The sequence below is a fragment of the Euprymna scolopes genome, chromosome 2 (genome assembly GCF_053919585.1).
Source record: "Euprymna scolopes isolate OS-2025 chromosome 2, ASM5391958v1, whole genome shotgun sequence".
In the NCBI taxonomy this organism is placed as follows: domain Eukaryota; kingdom Metazoa; phylum Mollusca; class Cephalopoda; order Sepiida; family Sepiolidae; genus Euprymna; species Euprymna scolopes.
The window spans coordinates 28662639-28686325 of record NC_136483.1 but is presented as its reverse complement, the minus strand read 5'-3'; the positions used below and the strand labels follow the sequence as shown (position 1 = coordinate 28686325).

The window sequence follows — 23687 nt, the reverse complement described above, 5'->3', positions numbered from 1 at the left end:
CTTTATCCTTGAGTGGCCTCTTGGCCTTGATAATGTGGTGATGCCTATGTAAAAAAAAAAACGTTCTTCGAATATCGAGGGATAGAATGTATAACTGTATAAACGTGCATTCTTTGTTTTCTATATTTTTAAACCAGGTGATTGTTTCGGCAGTATTTTCCCACTGGTTTAATTGTAGGTCTTGTTTGAATTGTTTGTTTACTCTAGAAAGTATTGTTTAGCTAATTCTACCTACTTCTGGTTTAGTTGGGTTTATCAAGCGGGTGCTGGGATTATTATTAAACTCCCATTTGTGGTCTTTAAGCAGAATGTATGCCTCTCTAGGTTTCAATTTGCCAACTTTATCGCTAATTTTTAATTTATCGGTAATTTGTTTACTTTCAGTCGCATTCGTTTGTATCTAGTTTTTTGTATCTTTTGTAATGTTTTTGTGTGATTAGTTTTTTATATTCTTGTTTATCTATTTTATAAAAGTTTCTAGTTTTATCTGCTTTTACAAAGATATTATTAGGGTTGTTTATGTTTCTAACGATTTTGTGTAGTTTCCGTCGGAAATTGTTATGTTGATTGTGGAATTCTAAGTTTTTAATTACGTTTAAAAGGTCATTTTCAAACTTTAATTACGTTTAAAAGGTCATTTTCAAACTTTGTCCTGTAAGTGCATGTTCAATATATACACACGCACACACACACACACACGCACACACACACACACACACACACACACACACACACACACACACACACACACACACACACACACACACACACACATATATATATATATATATATATATATCAAACTACATTCTTAGTATAAACAAAAATATACTTCCCTGAAAAAAAAAGGAAATAGCATATGACTACCCACATTTTAAAACAAGCGAACGATAAAAATAGAAAAACTATATCCGTGAAGAATTACATTTTGAAAATTTCTACCTTTTATTTTTTGGAATGAAACACGTCAAAATTACAGCAAGCTTGGCCATAAAAGTTCACATTGTAGAAGCGAAAGCAAAGCAAAAATAGACATACAAGATCTAACGAAAAGCCAGGCGAAATCTTATGCAAGTACGTAGTTGTCAAAATATTCAGTAAAATAAGTAAGTTACGCATAAAAAATTCCAAGAAATTATTTGGAGCGGACTGGATGAACAGTTTTAAGTTTTTATATTATTCAATAAATACTTTCTACCAGAAAGTCAAAAACGTAACATTGGATGCCGAGGAGTTAAATACTGAATTAAAACAAGACTTTTCCAATTTTTTTCAGATAGATTGGGAGATGCGCTAAAATGAAAGCCAAATTCGGCGCTAAAGAAAACTTATTACCCATTTTTAAAACAAACATATCAGGTGGGCATTAGACAAAATAAACGAAGAACTTACAATTTAAGAAAAAAAAAACAGGGCAAAACGAAAAAGTGTTAAAAACAAAAAACAACAAATATATAACGAAGAAGTTTTTACAAAACTCAACGGCGGAAAAATGATTTTTAAAATTTGAATTTAGCGATACATATTTACAAATCTAAGTAGAAGAAAACAACTTTGCATTAACATATACACAGGTATATACAAATTCGAAAAGCATGCGTTCGAGATCAAACCTATATCGGCTATTTTCCAACAAATTATGGGCATGATGCTGGGAGGTTTTGACTTTGCAACGGTCTAGATGGACGATGTCCTAATAACTACTGAATCATTAGAACAACGTTGGAAACATATACACAGGGTTTCGAAATAATCCAAGAATCTGGATTTAAGCTCAAAGAATCGAAGTGCAATTTTTTCATGAATTATATTATCTAACTCTAAGAGAGAGAGAGAGAGAGAGAGAGAGAGAGAGAGAGAGACTACTGAATGGTTTACTTCCGGTTGTTCATTAAGATCTGACCAGTACCACACACTACAGAGGCGCTACGTTTGTAATCATCCATTCGGCAACAGGCAAGGGGTGAGGTGAGATCAAAGGGTAGTCACAAAAAGGATCTGATAAAACTATGTCTTGCAGTCCAACCGAGGAGTAAGGTTTGGACATTTGGAGTATAACTAATCTCTCAAAGATAAATATACAAAAACTTGTTTTACTGCGTTCATTTGTGGGGTTTCTTTGTGTTCTTTCTCTGTCTTTGTTTTTCTTTTTTTCTTCACGAATTATTTAGTTTAATTTCTGAGAAAGATATTTTTCTTGCCTTAATTTTCATTATGAATACAGGGGTCAGCCTGTACTTGGCCATTAGAAACACACACTATAATGTGGAGTTGAGTGACCTGAATCAGAATGCATGTATTAGAATGTATAACAAGGACAGCTCTGACAATTTTATTGTCAGCTACGTGGAAACCCCTTCAGTTCCAGGCCGTTGAATAAGGTAATATTGACTGATTGTTCAGTCCATTCCTGAACATAAGTAATTTAAATACGTAAAAAATTAATTAAATATTGACGATAATCATCAACCATTATGGCAACCATTTTTTGCTAACTTTATTTTAATGTCAATCTCAAGAACAAGAATACAGATGTCTGTAAGTTATGTCAAGCCATCATATCAAGAGGTGGCAATGCAACGAAATACTTTACAACGACTAATATGTTAAACCATCTTAGAAAAACATCTAAAAAGAAGCAAAAGTTGCAGATAAGAAAAGGAAACGCAACAAATATCCTATAACTGTATGCAAATAGCGAGCCGTGAGCGAAATGTCATGATAAGAAAAAGGAAGACTATGAGAGATCACGTTTGAGTGTGGATGATGTTCGAGGGCACGTAAGAGAAGACGATCACGTGAGAGACGTCACAGCCGTAACAAGAAGTCACGTGTGGCAGGAGAATGAGAAAATGTTGTTGTTGATGTTGTTGTTCGAAAAAGTGAGTTATTCTTTGTTTTGATAATATGCGCCTTTGTGACTAAGATTACAACGTGTTGGTTCCCGGACAACATTACGGTTCAGAAAGGAACAGACATTCCAGGAACAAGTGGCAGTAACTACGAGCTTCCAGCGAAACACCAAACTACTATAGAATCAATTTTGGCCAAGAATAAAATTTGGGATATTAATGACCACAGGTCACAAGAGATCTATTATTTGATAGAATAAATGTTTGCTGTTAATAGCCAATCATATTCTGTAACATCTGACATTAATTTACTGCAAAACTTTGTTTAAATTATAGCATTCCGTCAAATATGTACTTCATTGAAAATATAATTTCAACAATATTTACAAAAGTAAAAAAAATAAATTGTCTTTTGATTATATTAGCAGCATTTCTTTGACTATATACGTTTAAACAGCTGCTACAAATAATGCTTTTTTTTCTGACTTTGAAAAGTCACAGGCTTTCAAATGGCAACAGATTTGATGTATGTGTTCCATTTTAGTTCAGGAGTAAAGGTAAATCCCAGAAGTTTGTAAAAACATGGAGCTTCCCCTAGACGAGAGACATCCATTTCAATTGATGCCAGATGGGGATCAGAGCGTTTATGATGTAGAGATAGCACCTTGGTTTTAGATGCATTAAAAGTAACCAGCACTCTTTTCCCCAATGTATCATGCACTCAAGATCAGAGGAGAGATAATAAGAGAGAACTTTGTCATTTACGGCCTTTGATGTCTTGCCATAGATGGTAGTGTCATCAGCATAGATGTCAACGAATGATCTAAGTATGTGTTTTGGGAGATCATTGATGTAGATCAGGAAGAGTGTTGGGTACAGGATGGACCCCTGAGGGACTCCGGCATTAATACTGTGGGCCTCTGTTTTCTGCCCATAATCCACTACTCTAATGAGCCTATCAGAAAGAAATGATTTAATGATCAAGAAAACATTTCCAGTTATACCATAACTGGAAATCTTGTGAAGTAGGCATTTATGCCATACCTTATCGAAGGCCTTTGATATGTCAAGAGCAATTGCTCTAGAAAAGAAGCCTTTGTTGAGGGATTCACTAATCCTATGAGATATAACCGTCAGCACATCTGCTGTAGATCTAGCAGAACGGAAACCATATTGCATATCACTAAGAAGGTTATTCCTGGTGAGGTAGTTTACTACTTCTTTGTTTAATATGGAAAGCTTTTCTTCCTGAGTCATAGGGTTTTTTAGGCACAAAAGTCATCCTTCTTAGTTTTGTTTTGTTTTGATAATAGTTTTTCAAATACGGATGATGATGATGATGATGATGATGATGATGATGATGAGGATGATGATGATGATGATGATGATGACGTTAGAATTAGTGATTCTGTAGAAACTGTTTCTGAGCCATTTCTGTACATGTGCCGCGTACTTTCTTGAGTGCTCGTTTCAGCGTTTGATTGTGAGTGGTAACGGAGTGTCGTGGTTGATTAATTTTCAACATCTCGCAGAACTCCTTGAAGGCTGTGGATGCAAATTGAGTCCCATTGTCGCTTACTAAGCAGACAAAAACTTCAAAATAAGCAAATAATTCATGGAAGAAAATAAGTAACTACACCTGGAGTGTCTTACATCCAAGCATTTCTGGTCATTTTGTGTAGTTGTCCAGCATAATTTTTTTTTTTTTTTTACATCGAGTTCACCACTTATCAAAGCCCAATGGCCACTCAGGGATAAGGGTTATTGTGTGTACAGTAATCAAAAGGATAGTGTAGCAATAGTATTGGAGAGATTGTGATGTGTCATTACTTAGGGGGCTGTTCATCAGGAATTTGTTTGTGTTGGACTTGAAGAAATCCAGGTTGAAGTCGGGAGGGAAACAGGCAAGCGGAACAGAGTTCCACAGGCGTGCAGTTCTAAGAAAGAAGCTTTGTTCATGGTATCTACGTTTTGATTTAAGCACAGATAGAGAGTGGGGAAAATTATTGACGCTGGTTTCAGCTAGTTGAGTGTTTTTTGAAAAAGATTGGCGAGGGGGGATCAGAAAATGTAGCTCAGAGGAGCACCTGCCATGGAAATAACGATAGAACAATGACAGGCTCGCTACGTCTCTTCTGTGGGAAAGAGGTTGCAGGGAAGAGAAAAGGGCATCCCCCACCAAGCCATGGAGTCTATTTTGTACCCTGTCAAGGCAAGATAGGCTGCTTTTAGCAGCCCCCGCCCAGATGTGGCAGCAGTACTCCATCTTTGGACGTACTTGGCTCTTATATAGATAGAGAATTGCATCAGTAGTGAGATATCTTGTGGAGCGGTAAAAGGATCCCACCATTTTCCCAGCAAGCTTAGCCACAGACCTGATGTATGTGTTCCATTTAAGATCAGGTATAAAGGTAAAACCCAGGAACTTATCAGCCTGGGGCCTCCCTTAAACGAGAGCCATCCATTTCAATTGATGCCATCCATTTCAATTGGGGATCAGAGCGTTTATGATGTAGAGATAGGAGCTTGGTCTTAGATGCATTAAAGGTAACCAGCCACCACTTTCCCCAGTGTACCACACGCTCAAGATCAGAGGAGAGTGAATCGGAGAGAACATCATCATTTACAGCCTTTGATGGGTTGCCATAGATGGTTGTGTCATCAGCATAGATGTCAATGAAAGATTTTAGTATGTATTTTGGGAGATCATTGATGTAGATCAGGAAGAGAGTTGGGCCCAGTATGGACCCCTGAGGGACTCCAGCATAATTACTGTGGGCCTCTGATTTCTGCCCATAAACCACTACTCTTATGAACCTATCTGAGAGAAATGACTTAATGATAGATAAAAAAACATTTCCAGTAATACCATAGCTGGAAATCTTATGTATTAGGCCTTTATGCCAAACCTTATCGAAGGCCTTTGATAAGTCAAGGACAATTGCCCTAGAAATGAAGCCTTTGTTGAGAGATTCACTAATCCTATGAGATATACCCGTTAGAACATCTGCTGTAGATCTAGCAGAGCGGAAACCATATTGCGTGTCACTAAGAAGGTTATTCCTACTGAGGTGGTTGACTACTTCTCTATTTATTGTGGATTCCAGCAACTTACTCATGACACACAGGAGACTTATTGGTCTGTACTGAGAGGGGGATGACTTATCTCCTGAATTCTTAAATACAGGGCATACTGATGAGGTTTTCCAGGGTTTTGGGAAGCACTTTTCCTTAAGGCAACGCTTAAACAGTTTGGAAAGTATAGAGGCAAGTTCTGGTTGTAATTTTTTTAACACTATAATTGGAATACCGTCGGGACCAGTTGCTTTACTGGAATCAAGGTTCTTGATTAGTTTGGCGAACTCACGCACAGATATTTGTATGTTGCATAGCGTGCTGTCTGTTATAGGAGGGAATATGGGGAGTTGATGGCCGTCGTCACACAGGGTAGAATTTGCCGCAAAGTTTTTGGCAAATAGTTTGGCCTTGTTGGATGCTGTCGAGATGACCTCTGGTCCATTGATAATGGTTGGGATAGAACGCACGTTTCTGTTCAGGATCATATTTGTTATTTGCCAGAACTGGTGAGAACCAAGCCGCTGCTCAGCTACTTTGGACTTAACGGAGTGCGCATATAGTTCTCTTGCATTTTTTATTACTCTTTTACAGTGATTGCTGGCGGTTCTGAAAGCAGCTTTAGTTTCAGTGCATCTATTACGTTGGTAGCTATGGAAAAAGTGATTTCTGTGTGCGATGGCAGCAGCACATTTGGGGGAGAACCATGGCTGGCTGTTAGGTTTTTGTTGGAATTTTTTGGATGGTATGAATTGGTCTATGCCTACAAGTAACCATTCAGTCAGGTCTGATACTATAGAGGACACATCCTTTTTAAACATGGAATGGAGATGTAGATCAGATATGAATGTACGGAAGCTATCTCAGTTCGCCATAGAGTATCGGTATACAGTACGGTGGAGAGGTACATCTGTAGATTTATTATATTTCATTTTCATCTTAACTGATACGACGCAGTGGTCGGAGGATCCCAGAGGAGATAGAACGGAACACGAGCATAGCTCAGGGGATGTGGATAGAAAAAGGTCTAGGAGGCTTGCAAACTGACCGGTACTATCGGGCACACGGGTGGGCTCGCGGACAATCTGAGTGAGGTAATAGGCAATGGTAAAATCATGACAGAACCTCCCCTCATCATCAGTCTTATTTGAGTGGGTCAGCCATTCCATATTATGGACATTGAAGTCACCGCAAATGTGAAAGTTAGCTGAGGGATGAGCAGACAGGATGTGGTCAATTTTTTCTGATATACTCTTAAAGACAGTAACTCCACTGTTGTGGGGGCGATAGAGGGCAAATATAAATGCGGTGGTGTAAGCAAGTGCAACCCGGAAGCACATATAAGGTAGATTAGGGTCTTCTCTGGAGATATCCCTGCCACATGGGAAGCCATCTTTAATGTAGGCACATATTCCATGCCCGTGGCGATCTTGGAGGTCAGATTTAGATGTTAAATTAGAGTATCCTTTAATTATGAACTCCTCTAGGGAGGTGGTCAACCCTATTTCAGTTTCCCTTAGGAAGAATATGTTAGGTTTCGTCTCCTGTAATTGGGTTTCAACCTCTGGAAGGTTAGAACGCAGACCCCTGATGTTGGAGAAGGAGACGTGATAGTAGGTGTCTACGTAGGAGGATGGGGTTCTAGGTTTATTCGTGTTTTCTTTTTTGAGATATTTCATTTTGAGGATTTTGGGGTTTGTGGAACAGGTCAGTATACTTGGTTAGAGCAGAGCAGAGAGGGAAAGTAACAAAGAAAAGATAGGAAAATTTTTTTTGAAGCACATGATAAGGTAAAGCCGTAACAATTAACCGCTAGTATGGCATCGAGAGGCCCCACCAGAGACTACTGCATGGTCCAGAATCCATTCACCAAATGGCAATACAGCAGTCCCAGTACTTTGCACCTGCTGATAGGACAGCCTCCTTAGTGGTTATTCCAAGGTTCGGCTCACTGACTATCAGGCGATTTACGTCAGCCCAGATAAAAACGTTTACCTCCAGCACCCTTACTAGTGACATGGCCGCAAGGATAGACATAGGGACAGAAAATTTCCGACATCTCAGACTACTGTTCACGAAATACTACTGACCTGGGAAGCAGCTTTTTCTTCACCCTTTGTCAGAAACATCACTCATTAGAAATGAGGACTGAGGGACAAAAAAGGAGAAGCGAGAGTTACTGGAGCTGCTGATAACGCATCCACTGCATTATCTACTCTCCATTAAAAAAAACAAACGGTAAGAACGACTTATTTATATCTACTTAGTATAAGTCCTTTGCCCATTCCCAGCTTAGAATAGAATTTGAAGATAGTCTCCCCTCCCATATTAATCAGTGGAAGTGTTTTTTTATCTTTTGGTACCTCACGATAGAACCTTCGAGATTAAACTTATAATTACGTTTCAATAATGCAACTTGTGAGGTCAACTTATGTTTTTAGATTGGGGGCATCTTATTTAAAGGCTATTTTAGGGTAATGCCAGACGTATTTAACAAAAAAAAAGGTTGAAACACGAGTAATAAGAATGATAGGTAATGTTAGGGAGTTTCAATTTTTAGTAAGACTGCAATAAGAGAACAAAGATAAATAAATAAAATATATATAATACACAAAAATTCGCAAAATCAAGACAGGATACATTTCAACAGTTATGGATAAAGTTTGTAACTTAGCTCTGAAGGCACCGACTCTTTCTTCCGAGGTCATATCGAAAACTGACTAGTAGCTAGCACGTTTGGGTTGTTCTGGTACTTAAGGGATGTGGTGGGTGTGGGGGTTAAATGCTTTTAACTTTTTTTTCCATTATTTTATTTATTTATTTATATTTATATTAAATAATACCAACCCCTCAGCAGCCTTATGAAATCTATATGATTTTTGCACTAGTGTTGGTCTATTTTGGGCCATGACTTAAAACTGATTTGGATGCCTTTGCCGTCATGCATGAGTCAACCATGTTTTTGAGGTCTATATCAATCTTCAGCCAGTATACGTAACTATGTATGAGTATATTCATTCTGCTTATTCCTGTCCATATGAAAACTTTTCGTTGTCCTTTTTTGTAATACTTTTGGTATGACGACACTATCGCTGTATCACACATTGAAAAAATTTGCTTTGTATTTGCTGGTCTCTATTTGTGATTTTCTGTTTTGAAGCACTAATAAATTTATCTTTGTGTGCTTCGCGTTTTATTTCATGTATTATGACCCGAACGTTTCTGATAGTGTTGCACAACATGGTTTTAATTACAATATGGGAATGTAAGGTAATAAATATGGAGTCCTAAAGAGGTTCACTCTGTCTAGGACTAACCTTGAAACTCTGTCCGCATGTCCGATCTGCTTTAAAGCTGAAATTGTAATTCAACAGAATAGTGCATCACCTCATCAATGTAAACAGTTAACTTTTATTCGATGCAAAGATGGACAATGGCTGTTTATTGTCCATCTGCAATATCAAGAATAGCCCAAAACATTGTAATTTTGCAAACTCTTATTTAACTGTGACTATTTCTTCCACTGTTTCGTCTATGGTGTGTCTCAAGCATTTTATTACTTGCATAAAGAAATCACACTTTCCTACTTTGATTTTAAAAACCAAAATTTTGTATCCGAGAGAATAACTTGATGACATGTTTTCGATGTTGTTTTCTCGTCTCATTTTTTATGATAATACCATTCAGGTATGCAATCGCGAAATCAGTGTTATCCAACATAATATCCATAATTTCTTGAAAATGGCGGGTGCTATATAAATTTTAAGACCTAACCATTTCGAATTTGAATAACTTCTTATAGGTGTTTATACAAATCAACATTTCCCCAACTGTAGGTTAATGAACAAGGTAGGCGTCACTCAGATCGACTTTAGAGATCTTTCCTCCGTTTAGCTTAATGAAAAATTCTTCAGGTCTAGGAAGTATATATGTAGTCTTTTAGTACTAGATTCAAACCCGTGCTAAAGTCAGCACAAACGCGGACTTCTTTTGACTTCCTTTTGATATAGACGGTAGGGGTTTCCCATTAACTAAATTCATCTTTTAGGAGGATACCGATTTTTATAAGTTTTCAAGCTCCTCGCTAATTTTATCCGATGAGGCGAACAGTAAATTTCTTTCTTTCTTGAATACTTGCGTTGGAACGTAGCTGACATTTTTGTACATTTTTCCAGACCGACTGAGAAAACTTCAGAAAAAAATTTCTTTCAATTTTGACTTGAGATTTTCCTTCTCCGTCGTGAGAGTTTTCACTTTTTGGCATGAAGTATTTAATCGCCAATCACACAAATTTAAATTTTGCATAAAACATGTCCCATGGGTTTCTTAGCAGGAACAATTTTAAATTCTTTGTCATATTATTAAATGTAAGACTTGTGATAAGTTTACCTACACAATTAATTTTTGACCCGGTCAGTTTAGCCTGGTTATAAAGGCTGTAACATAGTAGGTTTATTTAATATCCTCTATGTATGCAAATCTATCATTGATAAGTCTGATCATGAATCTAACTGAAACTTTTTTATTTAATATATTCACCAGCATATATTTACATGTTTTTATTACCTTTTTCGTGTGTTTTAATGTGTCGTACCTGAATTTTTGTTTTGTTCTTTGCTCTTAAATGGGAGCTTTTCTGTCCAATACTTTTACGAGTCAAACAAGTTTTTATGCGGTAAAGACAGCCTTTGCCCCCATGCAGTGTACCGCAGCGATAACTTGAAGTTGGTGACTAACTTTATTTTTCAGTGAATTGCCTTTTTTGTGTGTGCAGAAGAGATAATGGCCTTCCTTTTTTATTTTCTCTCGAGAATAGGGTTTTGCTATTTTATATATCTTTCTTACTTTTGTCGTATCAGGTTTGGTTCGCTTTCTAATTTAGTTAAAACTCTCCCTCGAATTTCAGAGTATTTTGCCCATACCGATTTTTGTACGATTATCAGGGATTTAAATCGTCAGCACTTATTTAATTTAAAATCGTTGCAATGTTTGTTGACTATTGATACCAATGATACATAGTCACTGTTATCTTTCTTGGTTACATTCTTGCATTTTTACCTTTTATAAAATAACGACGTTTTTGGGCTTGAAGAGTTTTACTATTTTAAAAAACGTAAAGTCACACGTATTTTCAAGATAAAATCTAATCCACGATTTCTTGTGTTCTGCGGATCTCAGTTTTCGGAGCAATAAACGAACCTTCTACTTTTCCCAATCGATACATTCAGTGTAATATAGGTCTCGATACCTTCTAAAATACAAGATCAACCCTTGTCAAATATACTTAAATTATTCTTTTATAACGAGAAAATTATTAACTTTAAAATTTTACTAGCAGGGAGATCTGGCGTCGTTCGAGATTGAATTAGGTTCAACGAACGTTCAACACTTTCAATACTTTTGATTATAATCGAAATCGATGAAATTGCCAATTTTCAATCGAATTCATTGATTGCCTGCTCTAGTCGGGGACCCACAACGATGCACCGAAAGGAAGCTTCATATGCTTTCTTCTCAGTGACTTATTCTACAATATATTTTAGTCTACATTGCACTGTAGAGAACCTATTGTTGATTTTATACAATTAATTTCTATAATAGCTTAAATTAGAGTTTAAAATGCAAAAGTATAGTATCTTGGTCTAATCATGCTCTAAACAGAAACACTCATTTCTACGAGCTTCGATCTCATCAAAAATTCTTATGTTAATTTTATACTGCTCGTGCGGTGATAAAGCTTCTAAAATGCAATGTGATATTAGGCTATATAACTTTGTTTATAACTTTGTTCAATATAGGACAGCTCCTTCTTTAATCAGAGTGTTTCGATTATCGATTTTCTTTTACTTACCAGGGGCATCTAGGTACAAAACCTATCCGAGAAATCAAAACCTATTTAAGAACACTCCCGAAGTACATTTGTATGAAATAAAAAAATCCATTGTGACCCAATCACGTATTTTATATTAATAGCGGTTGAATGGTGTATGCTTGATCATACAATAAGCAATGCATTACATAAAGAACTGGATAGAAAGAAGTATGATCAACGATTAGAAGAGTGTGGTAATGTCATATACCGCATTTGCATTGCATTATATGGTGAGAAAGTGAAATCAACTAAACCGCCCATAAAGAAAAACAGACGACAGCGGGAGATGGCAGATCTTAGGAATAAGAAAAAACATCTGCAACGACAACTCCGCGTTTCAAATCCTTTTGAAAAAGTGGGTTTATTGAATATCTGGAAAGATCTCAAAGACATACAAAGCGCTCTTAGCAAGGCGGTACGCGCCAGGAAAAAAACGACTGAAGCGGAGAAAAGAGCGCGATCGGCTCATTCAAGGACCATATAAATATGCCTGAAATCTATTTGAACAACCAAAATCAGGAGTATTAAAAACTGAACAACATGTCTTAGAAACCCATCTAAGACACACATACTCATACCACAACCGGCAGATCCCACTGGAAAAAAATAGCAAATTGATATGGCCAGAAATTCCTCATAAAAAGTTAAATATGAACATAATGACACATGAAGAGGTTAAACGCGTTGTCTTCAAAACTAGAAATAAATCTTCACCAGGCCCGAATGGCATCCCCTTCTTACTTTACAAAAGATACCCAAAAGTACTTAAATCGCTATATATTAACTTGAAGTTGGCATGGAAAAACCGTCATGTCAGTAACCAGTGGATGAAAGCAGACGGTGTGTACATACCTAAGGAGCAAAACGCAGAAGCTATAAATCAATTTCGGCCAATCTCACTTCTTAACGTAGAGGGAAAAATATTTTTCGCAGTAATGGCTTCAAGAATAACAAAATTCCTACTATCAAACAAATATATCGATATTTCTGTGCAAAAAGGTGGAATCCATGGAATAGCTGGTTGTCTGGAACATGGGAGTATGATATGGGAGGCTATCCAAAGAGCGAAAATAAAAAAAAACTGACTTGGACGTCATTTGGCTCGATTTAGCTAATGCATATGGATCAGTGCCCCATCAAATGATTCAACCATCCCTTCAAATGCACCACATCCCAGAGGGAATACGCAAAATGATTGCAATGTATTTTGATGGGTTTCACATGCGGTTTACCACAAATGACTACACGACAAACTGGATGAGACTTAAGGTGGGAATTGCAATGGGATGTACAGTATCGCCTATACTTTTTGTTTTAGCGATGCAAGTAATTCTCAAGACAGCAGGAAACAATGCCCTACTAAATTAGGCTAAGAATTCGAAATGTCACAATTAAAAGCTTACATGGACGATACCACGATCCTTACATCAAAAGAAGCTGACACCTGCAAGTTACTCAGCATTATGGATGAAATGATGGTTTGGTCCAGAATGACTTTCAAGCCTAAGAAGTCCAGAAGCCTCTCTCTTAGAAAAGGAAAAGTGCATGAAGATATCTGTTTTTCAGTGAGTGGTCAGAAAATTCCTACCGTCTCAGAAGAACCAATAAAAAGCCTGGGAAGATGGTACGATAAAACCTTGAAAGACTCCAACCAGGTTAAAGTGACAATAAAAACCGTCGATGAGAGTCTAAAGACGATCGGGCGCTGTCCACTTCAAAGTAAATACCAGGTATGGTGTCTTCAACACATGCTCATCCCAATTCTTTTATGGCCTCTTCTCATATACGAAGTTACTATGAGTACGGTTGAGGCAATCGAAGCGAAAATCAACAGATATACGAGGAAATGGCTAGGTTTGCCTCCAGGATTATCAAATGTTGCCCTATATAGCAAACAATCCAAACTAAAATTACTGCTCAAGTCTATTGCAGAGGAGTTCAAAGCAGGGAAAGTCAGATTCCAGATGATGTTGGAGAATTCCAACGACACTGTTGTAAAGACAGTACAACCCTCTCTTAAAACAGGAAGAAAATGGAAAGTCCGAGATGCTATAAATGAAGCGAAAGAAAACCTAGCCTTCAAAGAAGTCATTGGGCTCACTCAGACAGGGAAATCTGGACTGGGAATGACCAGCATTCAAAGATGGTCTACGGCTACATCCAAAGAGCGCCGAGATCTGGTCATTCAGGAAATATAGAGCAAGGAGGAAAGCAAAAGGCTCGTAAAAGCCATTCAACAGTCACAGCAGGGACAATGGACAAACTGGGAAGAAGCTATGCAAAGGTCCATTACGTGGAATGACATCTGGCAAATGTCGCCGCTAAGGTTGAGTGTCTTAATACGCTCAACTTACGATATGCTTCCATCAATGACTAACCTTGCCAAATGGAAGAAAGGGGATGATCCAACCTGTCCTGTATGCAAAGAAAAACCTCAGACTATGGAACATGTTCTTAGTTCCTGCAGAATGGCCCTTGCTAATGGGCGATATACGTGGCGGCACAACAGGGTATTGGAAGAACTGACCACAACAATAAGCAACCATATGAAGCCCGAAGCAGCTAACATAAGTCACAAGTTTTTTGCTGAGGGAGGAAAAATGTGGATCGGATCAAAACGTATAACTAGCCCATTGTTAGTACAGAACCAAAATATTCTCGGAATCAATGATGATTGGATAGTCGCCGCAGATCTCCCCGGCTGGCAAAGTAATTATCCAAAAATTATAAAAGCAAAGGGTCAACGGCCAGACATTGTTCTCTCGCCAATAACAAGGAAAAAATTCGTTTTGATTGAATTGACAGTACCTTATGAGAGCCGGGTAGAGAAGCAACACCAATACAAGATGGAGAAATATGAAGACCTAAAAAGAGAGTTGACCCGTGAAGGTTACGTTACAATTCTTCGAACTGTTGAAATTGGAGCAAGAGGTTTTACTTTCAGGCTCTTTATATCAGCTTTTAAGACAGCTTGGAATTAAAGGCCGAAAAAGAAGCGCAGCATGTAAAAATCTAACAGAAATTACTGAACAATGTGCAACCTGGCTCTGGCTTAAAAGAAATACCGAGTGGTAACATGTATCCACAGTGCTGATTTATTTAGTTAATGATTTTAATTTTTTTTTATTTTGTTTAACATTTTTTTAATTATTAATTTATTTATTTTCTTTCTTTTCTCCTTTTTCATTTTCTTTCGTTCCTTTTTTTTTGTTTTGTTTTGTTTTTGTTTTTGTTTTGTTTTTCTATTCTTTCGATATGAGTGCGTCTTAACTTAACGGACTTGATATAGACGCAGCCTTTAAATTTAAACGTCAGGCGCGCAAAGCCGTCATTATATGAAACGCCAATTTTTACTGTATTGAACAGTTAATTCAAATGCAATTCAGATATCTAAGCCTCGCATCAACGAATGTGGCTGATGCGAAAAAGCCGTAACATGGAAAATACTCACCTAGACTGGATTTACAATAACTTATAACAGCCGAGTAGAAACAACATTAATACGTGAAAAAAAAAGAGAGAGAGAGATAGAGAGAGAGAGAGATAGAGAGAGAGAGCTGACGTTACAATCTAGGCGAAAAGGAACACCGCATATGTTCGCAAGGATCTACTGTGTAGTTATTACTGTGAGTAGATTTTTTTTTTTATATTTATTTTTTTTTTTATGTGTTCATGTATACATATATATTTTTATTAATGTTATGTATATATATAGCTTTTGGTATATACATATATATACATATATATATATATATATATATATATATATAGTAATTTTATTATTATTATTGTTGTTGTTATTATTATTATTATTGTTTATTATTGTTAATATTATCATTATTTTCTTCGATATGTGCACGTCCCAACAATATGTCAGACGTAGCCTTTGAACATTGAACGACATGCGCAAAGCCGTTGCTCGTAACAAGGGCCGTTTAATTATCAAACGGCTTTTCTTTTAACTGTATTGAGCAGATAATTGGGCCTCACATCAGTAAGGGGGACCGATACGCGAACAAGCCGTAGAGAGGAAGGCCCCGAAACGGTGCGTATTCTCTCCTGATGACTCAATATTATCTATAAGACGAAATACCCCCAAACATGACTACATAAAGTTTTAAAAGACATGCTATGAAATACCCCCCAAAAGCACCATCCTATAAAACTCAGACGAGGAAAGCCCTAGGAAGGCGCTTCATCTCTCCCTTGACATTGAATTTATCAAAAAAAGAAAACAGCTAACACACATCAGTATATACAAGCCTACAAGGTAAGCTGTTTCTCTCAAATACAACATCTTCTGTTGCCCGCTTGCTTCATAGCGAGTTTCTACTACTGTTCCGGTAGTAATTTTTATCCTCTATTAATAGCGGTTGTAATAGAGCTAAGTTAGAACTTTTATTACTTGAACAATCCCGGGCAATTCTCGATTGCCTTGCTGAATCCATTTGTTTGGCCTATGACACAACCCAAAGCAAGAAAAATAGCTTCCGGTAACGGATTTGGTATTTTTTTTTTATATGGGAGTCACCACTTATCAAGGCCCGAGGGCCACTCAGGGATAAGGGTTATTGCGTGTACAGTAATCAATAAGATAGTATTGTAGTAATCATTAGTATTAGGGATTTTGATAGAGTGTTTTAAGGGGGCGGTTTGTCAGGAGTTTGTTTATGTTGGACTTGAAGACGTCTAAGTTGTAGTCAGGTGGGAAACAGGAAAGCGGCAGAGAGTTCCACTGGTGTGCAGTTCTAAGAAAAAAGCTCTGCTCATGGAATCTACGTTTGGATTTAGGCACATATAAAGAGTGGGGAAAATTATTGACAGTAGTTTCAGCCAGACGGGTGTTTCTTGTGAAAGATTGGCGAGGGAGGGACGAGGGATTGGAGCTCAGACGAGCACCTGCCATGGAAATAACGATAAAACAAAGACAGGCTCGCAACGGTACTCCTGTGGGAGAAAGGTTGCAGGGAAGAGAAAAGGGCATCCCCACTAAACCACAAAGTCTATTTTGTACTCTGTCAAGGCAGGATATGCTGCTTTTAGCAGCTCCTGCCCAGATGTGGCAGCAGTACTCCATCCTTGGACGTACTTGGCTTTTATATAGATAGAGAATTGCATTAGTAGTGAGATATCTTCTGGAGTGGTAGAAGGATCCCACCATTTTTCCAGCGTCCCTGGCAACAGATTTGATGTGCATGTTCCATTTCAGATCAGGAGTAAAGGTCAAACCCAGGAGCTTGTCAAAATATGGGTCGTCCCCAAGACGAGAGCCATCCATTTCAATTGATGCCAGATGGGGATCAGAGCGTTGATGATGTAAAGATAGAAGCTTGGTTTTGGGTGAATTAAAAGTGACCAGCCATCTCTTCCCCCATTGTACCACGTGCTCAAGATCAGAGGAGAAAGAATTAGAGAGAATTTTGTCATTTACAGCCTTTGATGTGTTGCCATAGATGGTCGTGTTATCAGCATAGCTGTCAACGAATGATTTAAGTATGTGTTTTGGGAGACCATTGATGTAGATCAGGAAAAGAGTTGGGCCCAGTATGGACCCCTGAGGGACTCCAGCATTAATACTGTGGGCCTCTGATTTCTGCCCATCAACCACTACTCTTATGAACCTATCAGAGAGAAATGATTTAATAATTGAGAAAACATTTCCAGTAATACGTAGCTGGAAATCTTGTGAAGTAGGCCCTTACACCATACCTTATCGAAGGCCTTCAATATGTCAAGAGCAATTGCCCTGGAAAGGAAACCTTTGTCAAGAGATTCACTAATCCTATGTGATATAACCGTTAGCACATCTGCTGTAGATCCTGCAGAGCTGAAACCATATTGCATGTTACTAAGAAGGTTGTTTCTCTTAAGGCCGTTGACTACTTCTTTATTTAATATGGATTCCAACAACTTACTCATGACACAGAGGAGACTTATAGGTCTGTACTAAGAGGGAGATGACTTTTCACGTGAATTCTTAAATACAGGGCATACTGATGAGGTTTTCCAGGGTGTTGGAAAGCACTTCTCCTTAAGGCAATTGATAATAATATGTTGATACTAACATTGTTTTGCTAATAAAACAATGTATATCGGGAGAGTAGTAGTGAGGCGGTGTTTGTGATATGACCGAGGGCAGTGCCTGACCCTGAGGTTATCTTTGCAAGGTCTTCCTGGCGTGAGAAATATCTCAATGGAAAATTACCGCGATACGTGATTATAATCGGTTGGAACAATCAGAAGAGAAGGGTATATGATGCAGCGATCACCGATTTGCAAAAATGGTCCTGAGAACTTCAGTCTCCAATTCATCACCTCCTTATACAAGTTTATGCACGAGTGATTTTGAACGGATCAGAGTTAAATTTGAGTTTTAGTGAAGAAATCTCTAAGATTAGGCAAGTCTCAATCTAAGGGAACCTGGATTTGGTTGGTTGGTTGTTTTTGTTTTATGGCATATCAACCCTTTTCAGGTTATTTAATGCCGAATCCGGTGATTTTGGAGAAAAATCTTTTAATAGAATATATTGGTTTTTTGCAAGTCAGTTTCTATTTAACACATAGTTGGGACCCTAACAGGTACTACCACTCCGGGTCAGAGTGGACCTGGGAGCAATGGCAATTAAAGTTTAAGGTCATATCCAGGACCCCCATTGAGGGACTTTTTCCCTCTGAGGGGGGCAGTCGGCGTATTCTAATGCCCCACCGACAGGGCCAAGGGAACCTGGAATAGGACCTGACGGCTGAACTATACACCGATGTTTGGTATCATCCATCACCTCTTCCCTAGTACGCCTGTCATATTATGACTCTTACACAAAAATAAATTCGTTGCCCACTAATCCTCCCTGCTGCTAGAAATAATTCACAGCATTGACGTTATCGCTGACAGAATCCCTCCCCCGTCCCCATCTAAGCCAGCCGATGGTGACAACATTAAAAAAGAAAGAACGGGCGAATTCACTTATTTCTGACTGTTGATTGTGTATTCACTTTTTAAATAGAGACGTGGACTATTAATATTAATGTGACAAAGTACTCCACTTTATATTCATATATTAGCAGCGAGACAGGATATCGAAAAGTTCAGCGAATTCCTACACTTTCGATATTTTTACTGTCATACAATTTGTAAAATTACCTATTGTTCAATCAAATAGATTCATTGCCTGCTCTATTCGAGTACCCATCACGTAAGTACATTTGTGTGAAATTTAAAAATCCGGCCTCAACATTTCAGAGTCAATCGTGAACAAACTCAGACTCACACGCACAAACACACACATAAACACAATTGTTTTTATATATAAGTAGAGATATGTTATTTTTCATTTTCATTTTTTTTTATTTGTAATAAGTTTACTAATAATTTTTTGTTTTGAAAAAAATGTTATGCTTTTATGTTACAGCATAAGAATCCAGTCATAATTATATTTTAAGATTTTTATTATAAATACATATTTTTTTTTTACTTTAAGATTCTTTTTTTTAAATAACAATTTACTTTACAAAAGTCTATTATCACATATATAAGTTATAATTTTTCTCTGGAACTATGAACTTGTTAAACTACCAATTTTATCCTAGTATTTTGAAATTAGTTTTAGCGAACTTAAAGATGACATTTTAATTAAATGTTTAGTTAATTTAAAATATTGATTGTTTTTTATTTTGCTTTATCTGTATATTTGCTATTCATTGCTTTTAAATCTAATTCCTGCTGGATATATCTTGAATTTTCTTCAAATTAAACTATGTAATCTCTGTGTTCGTCGGATTATTTTCTCAGTCTATTATGAGTCTTCTGTGTATGCATGCCTTGAAGCACTCGCCTTGTTTATTTTTAAAGAAATGTTCAACAATTATTTAAATACTTTTTCCAAGCAAGAGTCCATTAATAGAACAAAGAATGCAATGGTATTCTTTGTTCAAGTTATAAATTATTGTTTTGAAAAATTATATCTCTCTGAATGAAATTTAAATATAAAAAAAAAATAATATATATATATATATATATATATATATATATATAAATTTAAAGGAGATTAGAATAATAGTCTAAAGAGCTAAGTGTATTTTAATGTAATAGTGAAATTACTAGTTTAATTAAAATACAGGAAATGCTCGTTGTAATTTAGATATATAATAAGCTCGATAGTTAAATGTCCTAGACCTAATTAAATATTAAGTAATGTGATTTATAATTTAAAAATTAAAAAAAAAAAATTTTAATTTAAAAATCAAATTTTAATTAAATTAAAAATCAGTTTCATAAGAAGGAACAACAACAAAGTCAATTATCTGTACGATCGTTTCGGAAATCCGTGCTTTTTATTTGTGGTATACATGAAGTCACGTAGAACAATTATACATAGTTTTTTTGGTAAGCACGGTCTCCTCATCAGCAAATTTAGGAGGATTTCTATTGAATTTAAAAGACACCAAAAATAAACCTAGCATTAAAAGTAAGGCAGATGAATCTGAAAAATTGAAATAAAAGGTTTGGATTTAAAATTTATAAGAAAATTAGCATAGGTTAGAGATAGAAATGAGTAGAAAAAATATATATTTTTTGAATTTACATAATAAATTTGATTTAAAAATATATAGAGATAGTTACCTTTTAGTTTTTCTTTTTTTGAAATCAGGAACTGTGTTTAAAGTAGTCATTTAGATGTTTGCTATAGCTTTTTATTTTATTGAATGATGAATTTTAAAAGGGCGACGCTCGTGCAGTAAATTGTTTCCGTTAGCGTATTTTGATTTAAAGACGCTACAGTTAATATATATAGAGAGAATATTTATTTTGCAAGCTTTTAAGGGGAGATAATTGTCATGTGTTATTGGCTTTATTTATTATTTGATTTACGGGTCTAAGGGCGGTAATTGGTCTAACTTAATTTATTAAAAAAAAAAAAATTGTAATCTATTTTTACTAATGAGTAATTTTTAATGATTTAAGGTGGTTTATATTTATTAAATTTAAACCAACGTTTATGATTACATGTTAGAAGCTCGTGTCTTGAATTTACTAGTTTGGTTGTGCTTTTTATATCTTCATATTTTAAAATTTTTAGGGTTTCTTTTGTATATAGTGTACAAAATTTATCTCCTGGTTTATATGATTTGCAAGTCTCAATTATTTGCTATTTTAAGTTGAAAGAAATATTGCTATTTTTTAGTTGCCAAATATAGTTGGATAGAGTAGTTTGGTTTGATAGAGAGTTATTTTTAAAAGAATGTTTGTGCGTTGAAATTCTATGTTTTATTGGGCCAGATGTGGAACCAATATATATTACCTCTTGATTATTATGATTATTTTCCGTTAGGTCTATTGTTGGATTATAATGTGGTGGGTTGATTAGTAATTGATCGGTAGATTGATTTAAGTTGGTGTTATTATTTAATCTGGTAGTTGAGTTATGGCTGTTGATAGGTTCTTGTATATTTGGAGTTTTTGATACTGTGCAGCTATAGATAACATTTTTAATTTTACATGAGCCTTGTAGGGGACATTTATTTTTTCTTCTACAGTTACAGTCCGATGTATTTTGTATAGTTGTATTTTGTAGTTTATTAATTTTCTTATTATTAGAGCTAATTATTTTCTGATGAAGATTAGGCATAGTAGAGTAAGAAACTTTAATTGTGTTCTTATTGAAAATTTTATTATATCTATGGGGGGCTTTAAAGTTCTTATCTAATATTTTAAAAAATTCTCTAGCTATGTTTGTTTCTAGGTTTTTGGAATACGGGGGGTTGAACTATAGGATCTCCTTGTGTCTATTCTTACGTTTGCGGGTTTTAGTTTGCTGTTTATTTGTATTATTATCTAATATTTGTAGTTTGGTTTTATCTTTTTTTGTCTCTTGGTTATTTTTCTTAACTCGTATACGGGAAGACATTGCCATATTATATGTTATTACGCTCTTAATAGGTTTATTTTTAATGCAGTTTATGTTTCTATCATTTTCATTTATGAATTTAATTTGTGAATTATATCCAGAGTTTTTAAGGGCTTCATTATAGTATTTTTCATTTTTGGTAAATATTGATTTAGTAGAAGACAGTCTAGAAATTCTTAGAGCGATATTAGGAACTATTGATTTTAATATTGATTTAGGGTGGTTTGATTGATTGTGGACATATAGAAGTGATTGGTTAGGTTTATGGTATGGTTCAAAGGTAGAATTTTCAAGATTTAAGGTTATGTCTAAGAAATTAACAATTTTTTTATTAGGGTCGATTTTTATACTAAGTCCATAATTTTTAAATAATTTATGTAGAGCTTTAATTGCTTTTTCATAATTTTTATTAGTAGAATTCGTTATGAAAAGTGCATCATCTCTATATAGCCCTCCTTCAAGTTTGAATTGTTTATGGAGTATACAATGTATTTCATTTAAAAGGAAAAGGCCAACTAGATCAGTGACCTGAGTCGAGTCCGTCGATCCCATTAAAATGTTGAAGTGGTTAGGGGTATTTTTCCTGGTCCAATATTTATTATCAAATGTTATTAAAGACTGTCTAGCTATAAGTATTAGTTTAGTTTCGTCTTGAGTTATATTAGTTAATTTTCGTGCCATTAATAGAGATTTATTAAGTAGGATAGGTGATATAGATTGGTAATATGATTCAATGTCAAAAGAAAGAAATTTAATATTATTTTTATTTTGAATATTAGAAAACCAGTCGATTACTTGGTTGGAAGATTGCCATAGTGGGTATTTTATTATGGATTTAATTTTGGGGATAATTCTATCTAATATGTTTTTACTAACCAGTCCTATATCTGATTTCAAGGGGCAAATGAGTCTAATAGTAGGGTTAATATTGAAGCTGTGTTTGTGGTCTTTTAAAGTAAATCTCGGGGTACCTGGTACCGTTATTTCTGTGTATTTATCTATTTTAAGTTTAGTTAAAATGTTTTTTGCATAATTATTTATTTTATTTAGTGCTGATTTATTAGTAGTTTTATAATTTTTATTAAGTTCTTTATATATTAGATTTTTATATTGTATATAGTCCATTGTGTAGAAATTTCCAGTTTTATCTGCCGGTACTATGAGTTTATTTTGGTGGCTTATAGAAATAGATTTTGAAAATTTATTTATTTTTTTAAGTGTTGGAGTGATATATTTTTTATTTTTCTTAAATTTAATATTTTTAATCAGGTTGATTAAGTCATTTTCAAAATTTTCAGTGTCTATGTTTAAGACACCTTTATAACCAGCTTAATTACAAGTATAAATACATTTATAAGGAACTTGAGATGGAAAGCCTACCATTTTGAAAATTACCAAAATGAAACAACAGAACCAATACACCACCAACCTGGAGAAATAAAAGAAACCATCCTCAGACAAGACAATGAAGAAAGAAAAGCAGCGAAATACTACAGACTAAAAACATGCAAAAACCCTAAGAGAAACATAGACACTGAAAATTTTGAAAATGACTTAATCAACCTGATTAAAAATATTAAATTTAAGAAAAATAAAAAATATATCACTCCAACACTTAAAAAAATAAATAAATTTTCAAAATCTATTTCTATAAGCCACCAAAATAAACTCATAGTACCGGCAGATAAAACTGGAAATTTCTACACAATGGACTATATACAATATAAAAATCTAATATATAAAGAACTTAATAAAAATTATAAAACTACTAATAAATCAGCACTAAATAAAATAAATAATGATGCAAAAAACATTTTAACTAAACTTAAAATAGATAAATACACAGAAATAACGGTACCAGGTACCCCGAGATTTACTTTAAAAGACCACAAACACAGCTTCAATAATAACCCTACTATTAGACTCATTTGCCCCTTGAAATCAGATATAGGACTGGTTAGTAAAAACATATTAGATAGAATT

The 23687-nt window shown here is 35.4% G+C and overlaps 2 protein-coding genes across 2 annotated transcripts in view; both read left to right on the top strand.

Annotated features, from left to right (window-relative positions):
• The first annotated feature begins 13181 nt into the window (after positions 1-13181).
• Positions 13182-19213, top strand: LOC145303457 (uncharacterized). The gene is made up of 3 exons (XM_080144798.1): positions 13182-13793; positions 13998-14508; positions 19209-19213. The coding sequence occupies exons 1-3, from the start codon at positions 13182-13184 to the stop codon at positions 19211-19213; spliced, it is 1128 nt and encodes a 375-aa protein (XP_080000924.1).
• The window catches only part of LOC145290299 (uncharacterized), a 73359-nt gene continuing 64728 nt past the window's right edge, over positions 15057-23687 (top strand). The window contains exon 1 of the mRNA XM_080136476.1: positions 15057-15425. The gene's annotated coding sequence lies outside the window, so the exon portion shown is untranslated. The remainder of the gene's footprint in view (positions 15426-23687) is intronic.

Coding starts and splice junctions, on each gene's coding strand:
- LOC145303457 (XM_080144798.1), top strand. CDS start 13,182: ATGTCACAATTAAAAGCTTACATGGACGATACCACGATCCTTACATCA. Junction 13,794..13,997: donor AGAATTCCAACGACACTGTT/GTAAAGACAGTA, acceptor CAGGAAATATAG/AGCAAGGAGGAAAGCAAAAG.